Source organism: Lytechinus pictus, chromosome 15, assembly GCF_037042905.1.
Source record: "Lytechinus pictus isolate F3 Inbred chromosome 15, Lp3.0, whole genome shotgun sequence".
NCBI lineage: Eukaryota > Metazoa > Echinodermata > Echinoidea > Temnopleuroida > Toxopneustidae > Lytechinus > Lytechinus pictus.
The window spans coordinates 28,117,261-28,140,446 of NC_087259.1; the positions used below are offsets into that span (position 1 = coordinate 28,117,261).

The following is a 23,186-nucleotide window of genomic DNA, read 5'->3' on the forward strand; positions in this document are numbered from 1 at the left end:
ATGTAGATGGGAATTTAAAGAAATGAAGGGAGATGAAAGAATATTAATTGTAAATGAAAGAGGGTGTCACTTACCAGTGGACCAGGGGGTCCCCATACCCCATGCTCCCCTGGCAAACCCTATAGGTTAAAAGAGAGAACATCATCAAAAGGATCTTAAACTGTAAAGTAGCTATAAAAAAAAATGACAAAAAATATGTTGATAAAATATATTACTCACACATATTTTGCTAAAATGGTGTTTAGAAAAATAGAACTGCATCCATATCCCCTTCTCTCTCTCTCGCTCACACTCGAATTCCTAAAGATCACATAAACTACCACTATAAACAGAATGCATTTGTTTTGGAAATGATGATCAAATATTATGCTTAAAAAAAGAAAGTTATGAAATATTTCCATGTATTACCTAAATTGAATAATACAGGTCACTTAGAATTGGTTAAGATGAAACCACAATTCAAATAATATAATGAAGGATGTATTAACTAATAATTAATCATTATTTTGCAAAAATCTCATGGTAACTTGGTAACTTTTTTTTTACAGACTCATCATCATACACATAAGATACTCGACATGTAAACATAAATTAAAGCACTAAACTCAAAGGATAGGGAGGAACTTGAAATAGAAGAAGGATGGAAAGTGAAACCAAAAAGTGTGAAACAAAAATCAAGAGAAAATGAAGATAAATGTTCCTACCGCTTGTCCTTGCAGTCCAATTTGTCCTCTGCCACCAGGATCACCTATTGGACCTGGTGATCCAGGGGGTCCAAGCTCGCCCTTATATCCATCAAAACCCTACAAAAATTTACATTACGTAAATGAGATTATCAGAAAATGAAAGAAGATTTTCATAAGATTTATCCTGCCCATTAAGTGAATGATTCTAGCTGACTCCAAATAAAAAAAAATGCTGCTTTCAGCTAGTAAAGACATCAACATACTATTTTCATCCCATAAGACATTTAGCGCAAATAAGTATTACTAGGAAAACATATAACTCTGATAAAAAAAGTGCTAAGACAGTTTAGGAAAAAATTGTTTGCATTTTTATTCTTTCACTGCTTGCTAAATTTGCAAATTTATAGTTTGGGAACAATTTAATCTTAGCAATATAAAATGATGGCGACACAAGGAAAAAAACTAGAAACTACAACCTGACACGGCAGTGCTAACTTTGCATGTGGAAGTCAGTGAGTGATTTACAAGAGTAAGTCTGACAAAGTCATGCTCAAGTGCCAACAAGAAAATAACACCATAATCTCACTAATGAATACGCCATAAAGAATGTCCCATGAGTGTGATCTTACAATGTACTGATGCTCTATTGACTACATGTAATTGGGAATTAAGGTGTCAAACTTCAATCTTTGTAAATTTTTACCCAACATCCAGCTCAGTCAGAGAGGATTGATGCCCACTATCGTCAAATATTATAAAAGTTAAATATTACTTACATCGTGTCCAGCACGACCCGGGTCTCCCCTTGGACCTATTGATCCATCTCTCCCCTGTGCATATCAAACAAATAAAAACCAACCCTCAAGGTTATCACATCATTTAGACGCAGAATGTGAAACTGAGACTGATCTGAACACAATTTTACCCAGTCTTGATCAATCCATACCTAGATCAATCTGCGATTAGAGGGGAAAAAAACTTCAGATTTTCTACATGCTTCTGACTGAGATATGCCTGTCTTTCTACTATTACAGCTTATACGGCTTTTTCATTGAGATATTTTACCAACAGAAAACAGATATTTATACAAGAAAATAAGAGTCAACTGACCGTTGATTCAGAGACAACTTAAACTCTTTTTTTTTAAACCAAATTTTTAATGGAGAAAGGACAAGAACAATATTTTGTTTGTGTGATTATTCTTTTATGCAGTTTATGAAATATTTTGAAAGGTCATTTATTGTCTCCATGACCATAATGTTACATTTTTTAAAGGCTGTATTTGCCATTTCTATGTTAAAGCATATCATTTCTTGCAACATTGAAATCCTTCAACTTTTGGTAGGGATAGACTAAAATATCCTGAAAATTAGGTAACCTGTCATGTAGAATTATCAATCAAGAATGATTTATACTATTGTCATTAATTCCAATGGGTATAGGAAAAACTAAAAAAATATCCCATGTTTTTATACTGATATTCATATGTTCAAGAAATAAATTAGTGTTAGGTGTCATACCAAAAAAGTTGTCAGAGCAAATAAATGAAAAAGAGGAGAAAGGTTAGAAATATAAGATTAGCAATCAGTTGTAAAGTGGGAATCCACATGCAACTGTGCATATAAGAATAAACAAAAAAATACATTGTTTAAAAAACAATATAGCATGCATTGTTATGCATTCTGTCTATCAAACTGAATACACATATCAAACAGACTACAATTCTTTGATCTATCACCACTAAAAAGCCTATAATCCCTGTTAAAAAAAGTAATGGTCTAAGTTTAGTCTACTATACAATGAAAAGAATATTAAAGACAGTTACAGTTACAATATACTGAATGCTATTCATGTGTTGGTAAATTCTGGTGCTACTGTTCAAAATTCATTTTGAAACAAAGTACACTCCATAATTATACAGTAAAATTTTGATTAAACTGAACATCACTCACCACTGAGCATACTATTACATTAGGACCATTGCACAATCATTAGAGCAAGTTGGCCGTATATGACATTTACAGGTCATTAGACAATATTGTACATTGTGTGTAAGATCCTTGAATTGCTGAGAAATATGTTGATAAATCAGGATGTGATGAGTGAGTAATTATGCACTGCAGGAGTCTGAATAGATTGACGGAAATTGTCCAGTTTTAAAAACGGATGAATAAAATAGAATGGAAACATAGACATTTCAGAAAAGAATTGCTTAAAATGGGACTAATATTGCTTCCTAGGTAAGGCCAGACTACGATTGAGTAATACATCATGATCCACAAGTAACTACACAAGGTAGTATATATACAAGTGATATATCACAACTACACACAAAATATACCTCAGAATAAAAAGAGAATAATGCACAAGGTTAGAAACAGTGTTATTGGTTATCTGGAAGCACATCTGTATTCCTAAGACCTGTTTTAGATTGGGGTATAATCTGATATTTACCAGGTTTCTCTGTCCATAAACTTTAAGATCTCATGAAAAAAATATTGAGGGGGGGGGTGTTCTCTGGAAACATTGGTCCAAACTGGAAAAAAAAGGAGGAAGTTTGGTCCTTCCTGGATTTTTTTCTTTAAAGAGAGCGCACTCAGAATTCAGTCGAATACTATTCTCCTTTAAAAACACATGGATAAAGTATTTATTTATGGTAATTTATATACAATTCAAATATCTTATGTGAATATCGGCTATCATTGATTATTTTTATAAAACAATTGACCAAATTGGTTGCGTCACATGCCTTTGATCATATCATAAAGCAAGGTACAAATAAAAAAAAATAAAACTGGAAAATCTTTGAGAGAACTAAGCATGCTTTCACAGGATAGAACAGCATGAAGAAAGTTTGTCCGTGTGGTCACCAGTAGTCTGTCAAGAACGACTTTATGGCACCTATCATCCAAACAAACAAATTATATTTTGATGAATTTTAAGAGAAATATCATGCAAATTTTTTTTTGAGATCTCAAACTGTATGGACAGATCGTAAAACTAAAATGTTGGCTGAGTAACACAAAGCTTAGACGTCGATCATAAAGCTGATTTTTAACATCGATTGCATATTCTGGTAAATGCAATCTCTTGCAAAAATGAGCCTTACGATCAATAGTTAACATTTGTATTACACACCCATGGTTAATATCAGATTGCCGAGGTCCAAGAAAAAAAGCCATTGTTAGCACTGAGCAGTGAACATAGACTTTGCCACTCGAAATAATATGATTCCAGTGCACAGCAAGGAAATTATCTCCCTACCAAATGACACCATATAATACTAATAATTCAAAAAGAAGAATATTTGAAGTGATATTTTGATGTCCAATAGAGAACTAGTTGTAATAGGTGAGGAAAATACTTAACAATGATGAGAGATCAAAAAATTTGTGTCAATTTAAAAGAATATTTTCTGAGGTTAACATTGTTATAAGCACCTCACTTTTTTAAAAATAAATTTGCTAAAACCAAATCACATTGTGAGGTTCATATGTTTGATATTTTGCAAGTTTTTTTGATGAAACAAATAATAAAAAAAAATTAATGGCAATTGTTTGCATCATGACTTTGGAAAGTGAAACCTCTTCCTAACATATTATAGTCAAAACTGTGGGTAAATATAGCTGAATATATTTTTACAAGCAAATACCTTTAAATAATCTGGAATACCTTTGTTACAAATAAATAAAAGTTTAGCACTACAACCACTTCAAGATACAACCCCAATGTGGCAAAGTCCATGCAAGGGCTAAAAGTGAGCAAGCTATCTTCATTTCAAAGTAATTTCTATACCACTTTCTGGCACTTTCATCTATGACTAAACTCTATAAGTTTAGAAGATGCATTCAAAAAGGTTAAAAGTATCTATGCAAGTCTGTGCAATTACTAAACCCTTTTCCTCAAAAACCAAAAGACAAAATAAGACAAAGACATGAAATTAAACAAACAATGCCAGAAAAAGGTGTATATTTTTTGTGATCAAAAGTCATCAGGTGTTAAATAAGGGTCAAACCTAGCAGAAATTTTGAGTTTGTCTCAGCATTAGTATTTTGCAAGCTAATTAGAGAAAAAAATAAATATATAGATCCAGAAGTCAGTAAGAAATAATCTTTTAATATAAGAGAGTTGCTCACTTCTATTCCTTCTTCACCTTTTTGCCCCCTTTCTCCTCTCATTCCTCTTAGGCCCTAGAAAAGAACAGAAAATTCATCTTACTGATTTCTGGTCTAATTCTAGATAATAAATTATTCAAATAAACAAATAAAGAAGAAATATGAGACTATTCTTAGAAATCTAAAAAATACAGACCTCATATTAGGTAATGAAATATGCATGTTTTTAAGTCTTTTTCATTTATTTTCTAATATTTGGGTCAAATGTACGTAACTCATTATTTTTTCAAAGAAGAAAATTAACCAAATTCAACACGTTTCCTGTCACGAAAATAAGATATTTTTTCATTTTTTACTTAATTAATTTTTAGAATCATGCAACGATTCCAAGGAGTTAAAATAATATTTTCAAATGCTGTGACAGTACATAGCTGCCTGCTCATTTGAAATTCTCATGATATCAAAACCATTAAAAAGGCTAAATCATTATAAGACAATATGTTTGTTGTTGTTTCAAATTATCAATTTTGGCTAATGGAGTATTATCACTCGATAGTAATACACAAATCAGTTTTCACCAATTCACTCAGTTAGGGCCAATCCACATCAAACATCTGACAGAGAAATTTCTCTTACATAGTTTGTTGTCAATTGTTCCTATTCTTGCTATGGCATATGTCATGTAAAATGTGGCTACCCCCCACACACACACGCACAAAAAGATACAAATCAAAATTAGGATGAAAACATGAGAATAAATTTTCCCATTCTAAAAAAATCTCCTTTACCCATTTTCCGTATTCCTTACCTGGCGTTCGGATTCACATTGCCATCGAACATGAAGCCAATCACATTGTAAGACCTACATTACCCATACATTACCTCTATGTAAATATAAATTCCTTGAAGGTCAACTGAGTGTTGACCTATCATCCTTCATGACGAAAAAATGAGCTATGTTCCTGAGAACTCTGTTGTGTTAACAGCTGCTAAACATACCTCAAACATACCTTTATTTAGTACTGCAGAGAAAATTCTCTCTGCATACAAATACAGCCCAAAATATTTAAGAAATATTAATAACATGAAAATCTGAAATATATTCAAGTTTAATATTGACTAGTTTGTGTTTAAAGTAAATTTTTTGCTAATATTTTTTCATCTCTTATGAATATTTTTTTTGTATGACTATATATTTTTCTTTACACCCTGATATGTTTCCTGTTATTGCCTGCAATAAAAATATGCAAATAGATTTGATCAATATTAAGTAGCCCAAACTACCTTGAAGACCTATGTTCTCTTTCTGCAAAAAATACTATCATTCTTTCAAATATTTGGTATGCAATCTTGGTAATGGCACCAACTACTGAGAACAATGTTCTTTTTGTTTCCTAGAGTGACATCAATGATATTCATTGAGAAAAACAAGTTTGGAAACACATTTTAATGCAAAAGTAATAAATGATGTCACATAAGGTGCTTCTTAAAATCAGGATGTTAATGAGACTTTGACATTATTCTTTGAAAGGTGTAGACTAGAGTAATGGACAATTAATTTACCTTGTTTCCTTTTTGTCCAGGTGGACCTATCTCCCCCTCAGGACCAGGCTTGCCAGGTGGGCCAGCTTCACCCGGTGGACCAGGAGCCCCTGGTGGTCCAATACCTGGGTTCTTGGAAGTTGGAATATAAACAGATAGTGACACATCAAATTAATGACAGAATATACTTCTCTATGCCATGACCCTATTTGCAGATGTTGTCAGGGTTTGAGGGATAAAAAAAATTACACTCACTGAAATCAGATATGATCTTATAAAGTGAAAGTGATTATCATGAATTTCTATATTTTATTTACAAAAATGCATATTTTCCTCTAAACATACATAAAATTGATAAAGATATATGCAAATTGTTCACTTAACATAGACCTCCTGTGAAAGGAAATCCTCTCACATTGTTGAAATAGTTAATGACTAATGAGACTAGGAACACCTAAAAATACAGCAAAAATTTCCCTCTGAAGCAGTTCTTATTCTATTGACAAACTCAATAGCTTACCCCACCAGCAATACCCTTTGGTCCTGCTGGTCCAGCTGGTCCTGGAAGTCCTGGTTCTCCTGGCTCTCCACGTGGACCAGGTAAACCTTTAATTGTCTGAAAAAGTAAATCAGTACAAACAAATAATTTGTTTCATTTACAAAAAATTATCCTTTTCATTGTCCTTTAGTTCCATGACTGTGTGTCACTTTGAGAAGATTACCTCAACTTAAAAAAACCCCCATAGAATGCACACCTTTAATTCAAGGCAGAGAGTAACATAATTTTAAAGTATATCACTAAAAGTGTTGACAATAATGATGTCCTGAGGCTTACATTATATTTCAAGGTCTTAAGAAATGGCGGGTTATATTTATACTTGATGTTGCCTGTCACTATAGTGGCATTGATAGTGCCACCTTGCAATGTCTGATGGACATAAAGCAATATACTTGCTCAAGAGGGCACATTTTTTGGATATTACACATGGGATGATAACATCTATTAAGGTTTTTCTATGCTACCCGTTTGGAATGGAGACAGAAATGGGATAATGATCCATGCCACTGGAAAGACTGGTGAATATTAACATATTTCTAGTGCTGTTTAATGAGCAGTGGGATATAGGCCTAGAGCAATTAAAAAGACTGCCATCTCAAAATATCTCAAGTGTTGAACCTGGCAGTGGAAGGATATAAAGAAATATAAAAGACTGGTAACTCAACACATTTCTGGTGCTGGTTACTGTATGGTGGCAGCGGTGGGATAAGAAAATCTTTCACTGAATTAACCGTAATGACAACTTTGGGCGTGTTTATGCTTCCACTTTTCGGGCCAGATTCAGCGTTTTCATAAGTGATTAGTCCAAACACGGTTGCGTCCATGCTTACTTTCATTTAAATAACGTTTCAGAATGCCGATCATAAACTTTAAAAAATGTACGTTTCAAAACGTTGTTTGACCAGAATCAGGGTTTTGTGGGGAAGTATAAACAGAACCACTATCATAAAAGTTTAAAATAATAGTCGACCATAACAACACTCAGAAGAAAAAACTTTCGATAAATGGCGTGCCCAATTTGACCTCACTTTCCTGCTCAACAAAAATTACGATGCGAAGCCAGCTGCAAATCGCGATTTCGCCTCTGAAAAACGAAGCTTAAACAGCACTCCCAGAACCACGTTTGCGATCGGCGATCTGAAACGACTTTTGAAAACGCTGATTCTGTCTCTGCAATGGAAGCATAAACACACCCATAGACTATTGTATTACTGCTTTTAAATGTTTCAGTCTTGAGATTCGTGAGAGCAAATAGTCTATCTCTGGTGGTTTATTTCGCTTTTCCCATGTATGGAGGTATTGGTGGAATATGCTATTATTTAAGTAGCAGTACATGTACGTTAACAAATATATCATATTATTTCATAGTACTCACTGGATATTCATCCCTGAGTTGCTCAAGAAGAAACACTACCACTTCATTGTCATCATTATTCTGAAGATAATCAATAAGACCATCAGGAACTCCAGGGAAGCCATTTTCTAAAATTGACATTCGATCCTGATGAATGAAATATAAAATGACCAATTACCAATTTCTAAAAGAGAAAATAATATGATATAGATCTATTTACTACCAGAGCACCATGCCATTTATGGTGTATATCAACTATATATTGTATTCAGTATGAAAAAAGTGCATGTGTGATAAAAAAGTTCAATATTCACGCAAATAAATGCAATATGGCTGAATATAGGCCTTCTAAATATTCAATATTATTTTATTGTGTAGAAGAATATAGAGTACAGAAAAAACAACAGCAAACATTATTGAATTCAATCTAACCCTTGTTTTAATTATTTTAGAAACAAGGCTGTGCTGTGTAATAATAACCATATTGCAATACAGAAGTGGTATATTATTGAAGCATACAGTATTATTCTGTAGATTTGTTGGGATTCTGAGCAGTGTCTATCCAATCTTAGATTTTATTAAGGTACAATTGAATTGAAATTGCTTCATCTTGCAGTGTCACTTCTCCTATTTACATTAATGCCTAACACTGGGGAAAATCCCATTTACCCTTGAGACCACATTATAGTTAAAGTTCAAGGTTATTGATCAAAAGTTCATGGGGAGGAAGAAACCCAACTTTCCCTCTTGAGTTGAGGAAATTTTCAGAGAAGACATATCTAATTAGAAGAGCATAGTGTAGCAATTCTCGCTACCCCAAATAGGAACAAAAATCTCATAATGCGCGAGACGAGATAATTTTCACTCCGTCGGGTCGTCATCACCACTTCCGGTTTAGAGTCATGCTCGCGCGAGGTTCGCGATACTGAGTTTTCCACCACGCTGAAATCGATGCCAATCAGCGTAATATGTACAGAGTATAATACTTTTTATTACATTTGGTCAGTTTTGATTCCATTTGAATTATAAATAAAAATAAAAAATATATTTCACGTGAGAATAATTTTTATTCATGTTTTTATTTGGTTATAAAAAAATCAAACAAATAATGAATATCTTAAAATTTTGCATTTAGCGACCGGCCTGACATCACGATCGTATTCAACTTAACTAGACACTAAATATATTCAGCATTCATTTCGTTCAATTTTTCGTCGACCACAAAATGGATAAAAATCAGTTTCGGAACTTAAAAAAATCTTAACTGACAGATGAATACCGTGCAATGGAAAGCGTCAGGCAGAATTAGTGACTTTAGCAGAAAAGGCTGTAAAACTGCTAGTGAAAGAGAGGGTTGTGATCACGAACTTTCCGAGCGAAAGCTACGTTGTGTTGTTGTGCATGACGGCACTGTTGATCTAAATGGCAAAACAGTGCGTTGGACTTCCGAACAGGAAGTTGTAATACCGAAAAAGATATCCCATAATGCAATGCAAGTTACAGGGATTTTCCCGGATCTCGGCGAAATCGCTATTTGGGGTAGCGAGAATTGTTTCATGCTCTTCTGAACAAGTGTGCTTGATTATTCTTATAATCATACTAAAAATATGCAACATTTATTTAGTGCTTAATGCAATGCTTCTGAGCAGTGTTTTCTTTGCCTCAAATTTACCATAGCTACCATTTAAAAGAAGAAAAAAAGAAAAAAAAATACTACTTCTTCATTATTTGGACACAGATATAACAAGGAATTGCCACATGTTTAACTTTATAATAGAGCTCTCTTTCAAAATCCAAGCAAAAAAATTCAGCAATATCTCTTCTACCAACCACTCATTTTTACACCTTTCATTCCATAAAGTACATAAATCCCTCTTCTTGAAGTATTAAGTAAAAAGATTGCCTTTTAATTTTCATTTCACGGTCATTCTCCAGTGAATTAGACTGGATTTTTACTTTAAAAATATTGGTATTGTATATTACTTAATTTACAATAATGGAACAATATACCCCCTATTTCTTGGAAACTCTGCTTATTGAAGAATTATTAAGTAAAAAAAAAACTTTGTTGCCTAACTTTCTCCTCCACTGGACATTCTAAAAACTGTTCAAATGATTAAATGTGTTTTAAACACTTTTATGCTGATCTCAACATTAAACGCATTGTAAAAGTGATTAATTGTAGACAAGAACTATTTCAATAAATTAACTGTATTGCAATAGAAATCAAACCAAGAACTTTAGCCAAGAAGTAAGCTTAATAAACAATACAAACCAATCAGATGTGGCCAAGTAAAGATAGAATAAGTAAGGTTTTTATAACTCTAAAGTTATTGAATCATTTAGCTCAACAGGACACCATGCATTAGGGATATTTGGCAATCTGTGATTGGATGATTGCCATTTTCTACAAAGTTCTGTGTCGTCACAAGAGGGTAGGTTTTTTTGTTCTTCTTTTCACATTATGGTAGACACAAATAAAGACACTGTCCCTCTGAACTCCACACACAATATAGCTATGACTTCTTTTAAAATCTTCAAACATCAATGATCTGATTGGCCAATATTTGGTTTCTTGAAAGTTCTATATGACATAACAAAGTTGAAATGTTGTTCATCTCCCAGTAAGATATTCTTCAATCAGGGTTTCCTCCAAATGCTCCTGTATATTTCGGCATATTTATGCATTTATCAACAACTATTTGAGTGTTGGAAATTTTCCTTTCTGGAGTATTCTACATAAAATGATAAAGTTATACTCTTTATCTCTTTCAGCAGGAATGTTAATTCATGAAATATATTTCCTTTCTACAATATTTATATTAAGGCTTTAAACTGCACAAACATATTTCTCACAATATACAGTAATATTCAACATGGAATCAGATGAGACATTTTTCTCAAGAGGGCAATACTTAGAAAAGTAAAAAGGATTAAGGAGGAAAATAAATAAGCCTATGATATATCTTTCTCAAAATTCAGTGATGAAAAAGATTGGTTGGGGATACAGCGATAAAAATACAAAAACTATAAGACAAACTTAAAACGAATATTGAAAACATATCAAATGGAATGTATTGAAATATATTCTATTCAGCCTTTCATGCAAAAGACATTTTTATAATTCCTTTCTGCAAGTATCACACTTTTAACATTGATTTATTTTAAATATTTCAAATACATGAGTTTCAATCACTAATTATAAATTAATTTGGAATCGAACCCAAAGTTCCCTGACAAAAGAACGCAACTTTTTAACAACAATAACATTATATATTCACTAGAATGTGTGGGAATAGTACAAACTATATGAATAGGTAGTTGGTGGGTATTGACATCATGTGGTATTTACTGTGAATCGAATGTACGAGAACTGCACTAGTACACCTACCTGCAGAGAGGGAAGATTGTGAAGGGCATGACATTTGCCACTATCACCTTGGTTAATAATCTAATTGACTTTTCTCAAGATTCTGGTAAGCTCTTCAAGAACAGACACAGCTGTTACTCATACTTCTAAGCTGTGAACTATCATGGAAGCACTGAATATCTGAGTAACAAACAATACTATGATCTCTGTGCTGTGCTAACAAGTCATGAAGATGACAAATAATACATTTACTTGGAAGTATCTTCTTCACTCCTGGTGTGTTACATTACTAATGTAGTCATAGCTAACATAGACGGGATTCATAATCAACAACCAAATCGTGCATTTTATGAAACTTTTTGAAAGTTTTCTTTGACCTACTAGTTACTAATATCATCAATCTATGTCTTGATGTAGGGGTTTCCATAAGACTGAGCAATAAATGTTACATATTAGCAAAATAAATCTTGCAACATCATGATACATACAATTTATACAAGAATACAAGGAACATTTTCTTTAGGGAAGATGAAGTTGAAAAGCTCTTTGCAACTTACCGGAGTCATTGTCCCAGTGACAGGGAAAACAGGTGGCATCGTTGTGAAAATATCCTTTATATCCATTGTCACATCCTTTGAAGGCTCTGGTGTCAAGTCCTTATCCACAATGGCGGTTGTCATGAAAGGTTTTGAGGTAGGTGTGTAATATGGTTCTATCATTGTAACAAGGACAGGTCCAACGGTTGGGGAAGGTTTTACCTCAGGAGTTGTTCTCTCCTTCTCGTCCAGCTCTTTCGTTGTAGATGGGAATTCTGGCTTCACAGATACTTCAGTGCTTGGCGTTGGTGTTACCTTTTCATCCGGTGTTTCAGGGGTTGGTAGTGGTTCTGGTTTCTTTGGTGTTGGAGCTGGTGTAGTTTCTGGAGGTATTGGTGTTGTTGGTTCAGGCGTAGTTGGTTCAGGCGTGGTTGGTTCAGGTGTTGTAGGTTTCGGTGTGGTCTCAACTTTCACAGTTGTTGGTGCGGCCTGCACACATTAATGAATGGTAATTCAGTGATCATTTTAATATTTTTTTTCAAAGTCATAATTTATCAATAGCACTCAATTTGAAGAAAGGTACTTATTACACCTACATTAAGTGAACAAGACAAGTTCCACAAAAGCCCTAAGGACATACAGATTCAGAGTTTAATATCATGCCAATTGTAACCTTTGGGTGGTAATATATGTTCTGATAAATAACTGACAACAATAAACACAAAGTTTATCAAGTGCAAAATAACATAAAAACAGCTGTCACCAAACAGTGGAAGAAGTACCAGTTCATTAGACTATTTTATTTTTGTTGTGTTATTGTTCATTTTAGCAAAACAAATAAAGAATAAATAAATCAATTTAAAAAAATGAATAAATAAAAAAAAATCACCCATACTGCACCTCTTACAAAGGTTTGACTCCAATTGCACAGAGCCACAAAGTGACATTATTTGTGTGTAGATACTAATGCATAGACACAGACAAGACAGACTGATTAGGAGATGCCTTAAAGTCATCAATTTAAAAAAATAATTAATTGAATGAAAAAAATTATTTGTAAAACTTCTTGGCCTTGTGCCAAATCATACCATATTAATATCAACTTTGATTGCTGCCAAGATCACTTTTTATTTGCCCCCCCCCCCCAATATGATGAAATTCTTAACATATTATACCAAATCTATGGCTTTATATGGTAAATACATGATGGGCCTAGCAATTATTCACCCTTTACCCTAAGCCACTGACATATATTGATGCTGACATGTGATAACTGAATATAACAAAGGGTCAAGATTCGATTGAGGTATCAAAAAGTCAGTTCCATATGTCTATAATCATCATAATAAAGCTAAAATGAGCATGGTTTGCATATTAGTGTCAATGTCGATAAAGATCACTGGTCCCCCAAATGCTGTCCTTATTAGGCTTTGCTTTTATCATTATTACAGTCTCCAGGGTTTGAAATAAAATGATAATATGATCTAGCACAAGTAAAGCAAGAATATAATGTGAGTCCCATCAAAATCTATAGCAGGATTTTTTAAATTTTTATTTCAAATTAAATTTTTACTAACTGAACATATTCAAAACACTTAATTGTTGGTTCCGCCTTTTCCTTTTAAAATGACTTAGATGATAAGTAGTAATTAATAGTAGGAATAATATGTTGCCAATTAAAGTCGATTCTACTGGAAGGATTACGTAACTTATTACTTATTAGCATGTAAGCCGGCTGTATCTATTAGTCATGTTTTGAACATGATAACATCCAGAAGCATTCATTAAGTCAGGATTTATGATCAGGATATATAACTAGGCATTGATGATAGATATGAGCATCATGGTATGGGGGAGGGGGTGGAGAGGGGTGGGAGTATGTATGAAATAAGGCTTACAGGTGTGCGTGTACTTCACTTTTGTGGGCAGGCCTTAAAATGTAAATAGATTTATGGCACAGCAAAATTTCGAAGGGCTGATTTTCATATTACAGCACAGATGGGAAAAATTATAAATTGCAAAAAATATTTAGGGCAAGTAAAAGGGACATCGAGCCCAATCAATAGGCTACACAATGCCACGTAGATCTATGGCCTTGGAATAAGTTAAACCCTGAAAGGGTGACTCACAGTTTACCCAAATCATCTTAAGCATGAAGTATAACCTTGATATTTTACTTTCCTTACTAGATATATTCATCCATTTTATCAAGTGTACAAAAACTATTTTACTGATATAAGAAACCTATTTACTTTTAAAGCTCAAGGAGCATGCCCATACCCCCCCCCCCACACACATACATAAACCCTGCATGGGCTTAATGTTATACAAGGTAGGAAACTTGATTAGTGTTTACTGTCAGGGGATATTATGAGCTGTCTCCTCTGAAGACCAGAATCATGTTTTTAATGTCATGGGAACCATCAAGACTCATTAGACTTCATGTCTGGATGATGAAGACACCTTCCTCTTTATGTCATATCATACATTACAACACGGTTACTGTGCAGTTCACGTTTTTTCAAAGTATGTAATATGATTTACACCCTCTTGTTATCATTTTTATACAAAATTCATTTCTCAATTCATATGGATTGACTTCAAAGATACCACCCTGTTGCCTCTCTCCCTTAACAGACAAAGACAGACTAAAAAATACATATCAGCATATAATAAAAGAGGTAGTTAATGAGAGATGAACATGAGATTAATTGAATTACATAAAATCAATGCAAAAAATGACTGGATCAATCATTAATGGCTGAAGGAAGGAACAAATGAAGAAAGAAAGGAAGGAAGGAAAAAGGGACATAAGGATGGAAGAAAGGAAGGAATATCCATGCACAAAAATATTTTCAGTACTTGTCTATGTTATTTTGGAGCATATATCAAATAAAATACAAATGTCTTGAAAAATCAACTTTGCAGGAATCAATGAAACCTATACCTTCTTAATAATGATACAATATTTTCTCCAAGATCTAGTGAAGAAAACTTAAATCCATATATCCAAACACGAATTAATGCAAACACAAATTCAGTATAAAATTCTAATTTTCCATCTTTTCTTACCATATTGCAATCCTAAACACGGGGGAAAGGCACTCAAATAGAACCATTTCCATATGAAAGGTGAGAAAGAATAAACTTACTGTTGTTAATAAACCTCCTTCTGTATAGCATGGATACTCAAATTCACAGTCCTTAACGGCTTTAAAATCATCAGAAAATATCAAATTTTGGATGTCTCCCTGGAAAAGAATAAAACAAAAATAAATTACATATTTGTGTATGCCAAATTGGAAGACTAATGAAGGGTAATATGTAACAATCATGAAATAAACAGATTAACAAACATTCTAGTTATGAATCATCAAACAAAGAGGGATTTTTCAAAGGAAATAATTTTCATTATACTTGTATTAGCTAACAAACTGATATTTTTTTTACTTCTTGCTTCCAAAATGTTGTACCTGAATAATGAAACCAAAGTAATTCAAGAAACTATTAAAATTGTAAAACCAACGTATTAATAACATGTGTTTATCCTACATGTATGGAACTGTTATATTTTTTTTTTAAATAACAAAATTTTAGCACTTAACAATATAACTCTGTTCTATTTTTCTCACATCATTATTTCAAATGTTTCATGTTTGTTTTAACACAGTAACAATAAACAGAGTCAATACACAGGCTAACAAATGTATTCCTCAATCATACCACCCTTGGCAAAAACACACAGGAAAATCAAGACAGTTTTTGCACATTTCTGTGTTTCATCCTACCATGTCCTCCTCAAATGTTTATGACAGATCAAAAAGCTATCCAATCATCTTATTCCCCCTACAAGTTAAGTTGATTAACCCTTAAGCTTCATGTTTCATTCCCTCTCATGGATTATATCTTCCTCATATTGGGTGCTAGGGATTATTGAGATAAACCATCCAAACTCTTACACGTTGATTTGTTCAAACTTCTTCAACCAATATCCTACTGAACAAGATGGTCTCTGTAATAAAAAGCTTCCGTAATTTGCAGAATTCATAAATAAACAGATTAAATTCTAATTCCTGATTACAAATTATTTTATTCGTAAAATGAGCAATTGAGCATTGTTTTATAATGTTTTAACAGAAATCTTGTACCACCCATCAAATCCAACCTGTGAACTGAATGTCTTGACTCTACTGATATATGGTGGCAGCAGTGGGATAATTGGAAGACATATGATAAAACATATCAAGAAAGAGATTATTTGAAAATAAAATAACAATGATTTTGTGAGACAAATAAAGTAATAAAATGAAAGCAGGGTCACTCTGACATTGTAGCGTCTATTGGTCAAGAATAGAGTGACCTTACATGGTGAATAATAAAAAAAAAATTATAAATATAAAAAATATAAAACGTAGCAAAGATCATACTTATAGGGCTTAGAGAGGTGTGAAAGAAGTTTGAGATGGATTGGAGAAGTATCACTTAGCAACAGTTTTCAGTTTGAGGTCAATTCGGGTCAACTACATTAAGATACACAGTGGGGCATTTATTACTTTTTTCCAAAACCAAAGGAAATGATGTTTCACACATTTTTGCCATGGTAAAATGGCAAGGTGACCTACTTATATTATTTTCATACATTATGCCTTCAAGGGGTAACTTCATAAGTTTTGGACGTAGGAATGTATTACCAGCAGTCTACTGCCAAAGGGCATGATTCCAACTGTGAAGCTTTGGGCAACCATGGCTAAGAATTTATCCAAATATGGAAGTTTGTTGATATCATACAGGTAATAGTATGAACTATCCTCCATAAACCCATACAATATTAGGTACTAGTCCCAAAATTTGGTCAATAATTTGTTTCAATATTTTTTTTCTCTTGATCAATTATGTATTCCAAGAACAACAAAATTTAAAAAGTTTATGAAAAATAATAACTATTTTTGTCTTGCCTCAATGTCAGAGAAATGATAAGACTTTTATCAGCATTTAAAATCATCTCAAAAATTTTGTAGCAATTAAATCCTTACCCTGAATGGATCATCATTTTCATTATAATGTCCTCCCAATACAAATTTGCCTGCTGTGGTGAAATCTATCCTAGCATTTCCAGCTCTTGTGGGTAGCGTAGCAACCTCAGCACAATCCATGTAAACTTTTATTTGGTTCTTATTGATTCCAACGGCAATCTTGTGCCATTTATTATCAGCAAAATCAACTGCAACAAATCTGAAAAGAAAAGAGTGGAATGATTTTTCAAGGATCATGGAAAAAAGGCATGAATGGAGATACCCGTCCATATCAATACTTACATAAGAGGAATGCTATCCTATTAATGATAGTTTTTCACAATATCTCTATATAAAAGTTCATACAGATAAGAAATTAATAGAATTTAATAATTCACACTTGCTCAAGTCAATCCTTGTACAGAAATTAGAAATGTAATTGCGTTTAGGAAATGTGGTCACATTTCACAAAAAATAGGACTAGTTCCTTGACCAGAAAATTCCATATCTGCCATATTAAATTTCTCTATCAATGAAATCTGACCCCAAAAATGTTTGGCACAAGTTATTACCAATTATATCTAAAGTATGCTTTAATCTAAAGGGTCAAGTTGAAAAAAAAAAATCGGCAAATCACATCTGATAAAGGTACGCCTACTCAATGTCCATCCACTCAGCAAGAGACTGGAAAACTAGCAGTGGATATTTGTCCAAAGCTCCTGTGGGAACCCAGATGAAAGATAACCACTCAAGCATCCAAAATATTTGGTAGGGATTATTTTCATTTCTTCATGAACTTTCTATTTTGCTCCAAAAGGGGTAGTAACGAATACCAGTCCTGAGCTGCTTCTTAAGCCTATGAGATCCTGTTCAGTCCCTGGACTCTTCCAGAAGCACTGAGTACTGAGTGATCTGTAGGATGAAGCCCACTTACAGAAAGCTCCCTCCCGCCCAAAACAAGCTGTCAGATCAACTAGATGTTTGCTGATAAATATGGTATTTCAGATATAGAATATCATCATTCCAACAGCTGCAGTGAAAATGAGATGTGAAATTATATGTATTGCTTAAAGTTTTTAAGGAAGTAATTCCTCAAAAAACGGTGAGCACTGGAATTGGTTGCCGAGCTTAGCCAAGGTAATATAGGAATGCCCTGAACACCTAGCAAACAAGGTGGATACATGCGCTATACAAATATTTTAAACCGAACTAGTGTCTATGAAATAAATAGGGCAATACAACGTAGGCATAATAGACATGGTGTGCTTAGTGGTAGAGTGCCTATTGTAGACCTATTGTAGATTTGATTGTTCTTTTATGTTCTTGATTTACCATGTCATAATGTATATTTTGTATGTAAGGGGATCACTGTTTAGCAAGCCATAGGCTTTTGTTGTGATACCCATACACATTTTATTGTATATATCTGCTTTGCATTTTATGAATTATTAATAAATTGAATTGAATTGAATCATGAACAGGAGGGCGTGGGTTCAATCCCCAGCTGAGACATACAAAAAATTAAAAAATGGGACCTTCTGCCTTCTTGTCAGGCGCTCAACTTTTAAGAATGGAAAAGGGTAATAAAAACACATTATAAATGGGCCCACTAAAAAATCAGCCAAAGTTGATGTGGCTACCCTTGATAAATAAGAGCTCTTTTCATTTTATCATTATTGTCATTAGACATCCAATTTCATTTGAATTGAATCCACACAATTTGGTTCACCAGACACATACTTGAGCCAGCTTGCTCCCTGAAAGAATTATCCATCACAATTTGCTGAATAAATGTTTGTTCCTACCAAACTAGTTTTGATTTCAATTCTAGTTTTGATATGAAGGACACCCTACACCATCCTCCCTCCAAGGCCTCTGGTTCACAGTATGACCATTTTGCCATGGTCAGTTGATTTTTTTTTGCTGGAAAAAAATGATGATATATCAACATCAATTTCCACAGTGCAAGTATTGATTTTTTTTTAAATGCACATCATACAAATCATACAGCTTTGGAGGTCCCAAGCATATAATATGAACAGCTAAGCTAGAAGTTACTTTAACTGTTCAAAAACTCTCCCAATGTTGTTGTTATTGTTGTTGTTAATGGTGCTATCTATATATATATTAAATGGCAAGCTTGTATCCTTTTAAACAACTGCTGCACAGATACTATGTAGCTATCATAGATTAAAAACCTTTAAAAATAGTTTATATAAAAAACCTCTATCTATTACTGGTCCTTAGAAATATTCTAACCTATTTGTTTTTTGACTGTCTGACAAAATTCTTGTAAAAGAATGACCTGGCAATTTCTAAATGAATTGAGTTAATTAACTGTTAATTTAATTGCAATTTAAAAGTTATTCATAATGTCCATCGACACCTAGGTGGCTGTGAAGCACATAACTACAGCAATGAAAATAGCTCTTAAACTGACGTCAAAAAGACTAGGAAGACCCTGGACAGAATTGATAAAGATCAACTTATCATCACAGCTCATCAAAAGATTATAGGTTGCTTTAATAGGTATAATTGGCACAGGAAATACCAAGGCAGGTCTGGTCAATAAGCACATGGAAGGCGTTTTTACAGGGGGAAATGAGAGTTTAAAAGGTTGGGGAAATTAGAGTAAAAGGTCAGTAAACTCTAATTGAATATCTGACAAATAAGGAAGTTATACACTTTCAACATTATAATCAGGCCCAAATCATCTTCTTCAAGCCACTTTTCCATCCCCTTTTTTCTTTCTTATTTGTATTGCATATAATATGTGTATTTACAGATGTATCCTATCAAAAGCTAAATTGCTTTTAGAGAGTTATGCCTTCCTCTGTTCACACACCTTGTACACATTTTGTATGAAATTATGTTGAAAATTAACTTTTGTGAAAATGGAAGAAAATTAATGTTTATTTGAATAAGATTGTTGGTCAATATTACACATCATGTGACTTCCCCACTTAAAAAGGTTCAATTAAATCTCATTTGTGTTCTTAAATGTGTACAAAAAAGCAGAAAATTTATTTCAACTTTGCAATTACTAGATGTTGCATGAATAAATTGAAAATTACTCTCAAGAGGAAAAGGTCTACTACTTTTTTCAGTATGTGTAAGGTATATATGAAATAGGATTTGCAAGATAAGTCATCTGCTGTGTTTACGAGTCCAAACTTGCCTAAAAATCATAACTGTTCCATTCAAGTTTTACTGAACTTTCAGTTCCTCTCATATTTCCGTTATGCTTCTATCAAAGACAACTCAGCACCTGGGTAGATTTCCTCTGTTGGTGTTCTAATTTCAAACAGAGCAAAGTGTGAATTCCTTGATTGTCAGACAGAGGCTTTCAGCATTGATCTCAGGGGAGCGTTTCATCAATATTTTCATCCGACAAGTTGTCAGATCTGACATCTTTCAATGATTTTGATTGGCAGAGAGGCACTGTTCCTATGGTAACTGTCGGATAAAATGGGACTTTCATGAAACGCCCCCCTGGTCTTATTTCTCACTTTGTCTCCTCCGAGAGACCATCGCAATCCTCCAAAACAAAATCCTTTCAACATGATGACATTGATCACCAGACAAATTCTGTTTTTGCAGAGAGCAGAAAGTTATCCCAAATTCGAACATTAATATGAAAAGAAATATGGCACTAATTTTCTTATCCAAGAACATGTGGAACGCATTCAAATCTTTTGTTAAAAGAATGTATATTCAAATGAAAATAGTCAAATTGAATATTAAAATTAGCATAAGTTGCTTCATATAGCATTGGGGTTTTTAAAAACAATTTTACACCTGTTTGCTTTATTCCCCATTGCTTTTTCAATTCACAAATCTTAAGATTATTAGTGATCAAAGCTAAAATCCACGGCAAACTTTGTGTTGAGGTAACAGAACCAAAAAATTGTAGATATGCCTATTGATAAAGAAGTTGATCACCCACTTGGATTTTATTCCTCTGATCTAATTTTCATTTCACATTTCTTCTGAATATGTTTTATGATGAGGTCACATTTTTGTCAAGTTTTCTTTTCCTTTTCAATTTGTTGTTTTGAGTAGACAATACAAGGTCAATATCTGTCTGATAACATGACCATGTCTAGTTTAGACATTAGTCATTAGTAATTCTACCTTGATGATCAGATCATTCTCACCTATAAAGTCAATGTCTGTGATAACTTAAAGACCAACACTAGCTTCTTAATTCACTCTTTAGAATCAGTATTGGATTGACATGGGTTGGAAAGGAACACCTTTGAGTTATAGCCATCTAGTTGATATTTTACCTTTTCCAGCAATTATGTGAATATCCTACTACCCAGTTTGCTTATTCTATCGATTGTATTCGTTCTTTCTATTATTGTGGATTATGTCAAATGAAATTATAACATGAAGTTATCATGAGCTTTTAAGGTTTGCATGTTGTCACACTGGATATAGAAGTTGCAAATATGCCAACACCATGATGTAAGAACGTGGTCTTGAAAAGGACTACCTGAAGTGATAAACATGAATGATCTTTTTTCCCTCGATCAAGGTCAATCAAAGATCATTTTACCATTGTTCATCTTCGATAGATCAAAATGTTGTGCTAAGATAGCGCACAATGCTGAAGAACAATCACAAAGACAAGGTTTGTTTTCCATATGCTCTATCAGTATTTTGTGTTTCTAAAATACAGGAAGTAAAAAGGCTTGATGAGGTCAATGTATTTAGCATTACCATGCACTATGTCACTTACCATTCAAAGGTCATACTAATTTTGCAATCATTTATTAATGACTGGTTATGTTATACCTCATGCCCACTCTCATGCAATCTGTACAATCTAAGGGATTTGGTGGCTCAGTGGTAGAGCGCCCGCCTCGATGAACGGGAAGTCGTGGGTTCAATCCCCGGAGAGTCATACCAAAGACTTTTAAAAAATGGGACCTTCTGCCTTCTTGTCAGGCACTTGACATATGAGAATGGAGAAGGGTAATAATAACTCATGTTATGCTGGGCCAGCTGCAAAGAACAGCTCACAGCTGAGAGTGGCTACCCTGGGTCATAAGAGTTATTATTATCATTATTTACAACTGGCCTTGTGCAGCTGATTGCAAAAAAAATTTGAGCTGTCCATTTTTTTTTTTACAATCAAATGTATTTCCACGAATGACCTCAAGATCTGACAAGATCACTAAGATTACTCCACGATTTATGCCACGGTTTCAACGTGGCACAAATCGGAGGACTATGTATAAGATGAATCAAAGTACACAATAGAGGGAAGTATGTTCTTTCTCACAAATGGAATAACATACCTGTATGATGTTAATCTTTTTATCCTGACTTGTACTTCTAAAAGATTAATTCCCATTCTTAATCTGAGTAGAATGTTATTATTGGCATCTACAACTGTCACTATGTCTCCCAATTCCTCCTGTCCATACTGCATGTTCATCAGTACTGTAAAACTACTTGGGAAGCTGTGGAATGCAATAAAAGAAATTAAACACTAAATCCCATGATACAGTGTAAACAAGAAAGGGGGAAATAGCAAAATGTTCAGGCAATTATACATGTATGTCAACTTGAGACCTGAATATAATACAAAAAATATCATTACTTTATATCTCAGAAAACAAAAATGCATATCAGAAATATTCTTAATTAATTCAAGGTCTACAAATGAAACAACGAAAGCACAAGAAATCTACACAAAGTTTTTTTTCCAAATCTACCTTTTCTACCATTTCTACCTGTTTTAAAGAATGCTTTTTAGAATATGGTGAATAGCAATGATAGTTTTGTACATGTATTGATAAAATGTTATAAAGGATTTTGTTTTATATAGTATCAATTGTTAAAATCAAATACATTTTTAAAATGTCATATAGAAAAGAATATCGTAAAATTTTGATAAATGTTGCTTTATGATTAATATCAAATACAACATATATATCACTAGTACATGTGGAGTTACTAAAATATCTAAAAACCTGTTCCTGCAAATGTTATGAGAAAAAA

The 23,186-nt window shown here is 33.3% G+C and overlaps 1 protein-coding gene across 2 annotated transcripts in view; it reads right to left on the reverse strand.

Moving 5' to 3' along the window:
- The window catches only part of LOC129278030 (collagen alpha-1(I) chain-like), a 64,266-nt gene that overhangs the window by 30,641 nt on the left and 10,439 nt on the right, over window positions 1-23,186 (reverse strand). The window contains exons 3-13 of one of the 2 annotated variants that reach the window (XM_064110203.1): window positions 22,481-22,645; window positions 17,196-17,394; window positions 15,315-15,413; window positions 12,184-12,651; window positions 8,278-8,403; window positions 6,864-6,959; window positions 6,365-6,475; window positions 4,823-4,876; window positions 1,463-1,516; window positions 705-803; window positions 75-119 (exon numbers count right to left, since the gene is read on the reverse strand). In XM_064110203.1, the coding sequence (XP_063966273.1) occupies window positions 75-119; window positions 705-803; window positions 1,463-1,516; window positions 4,823-4,876; window positions 6,365-6,475; window positions 6,864-6,959; window positions 8,278-8,403; window positions 12,184-12,651; window positions 15,315-15,413; window positions 17,196-17,394; window positions 22,481-22,645 (1,516 nt within the window). The remainder of the gene's footprint in view (window positions 1-74; window positions 120-704; window positions 804-1,462; window positions 1,517-4,822; window positions 4,877-6,364; window positions 6,476-6,863; window positions 6,960-8,277; window positions 8,404-12,183; window positions 12,652-15,314; window positions 15,414-17,195; window positions 17,395-22,480; window positions 22,646-23,186) is intronic. The other variant, XM_054914231.2, reaches the window with a different exon arrangement.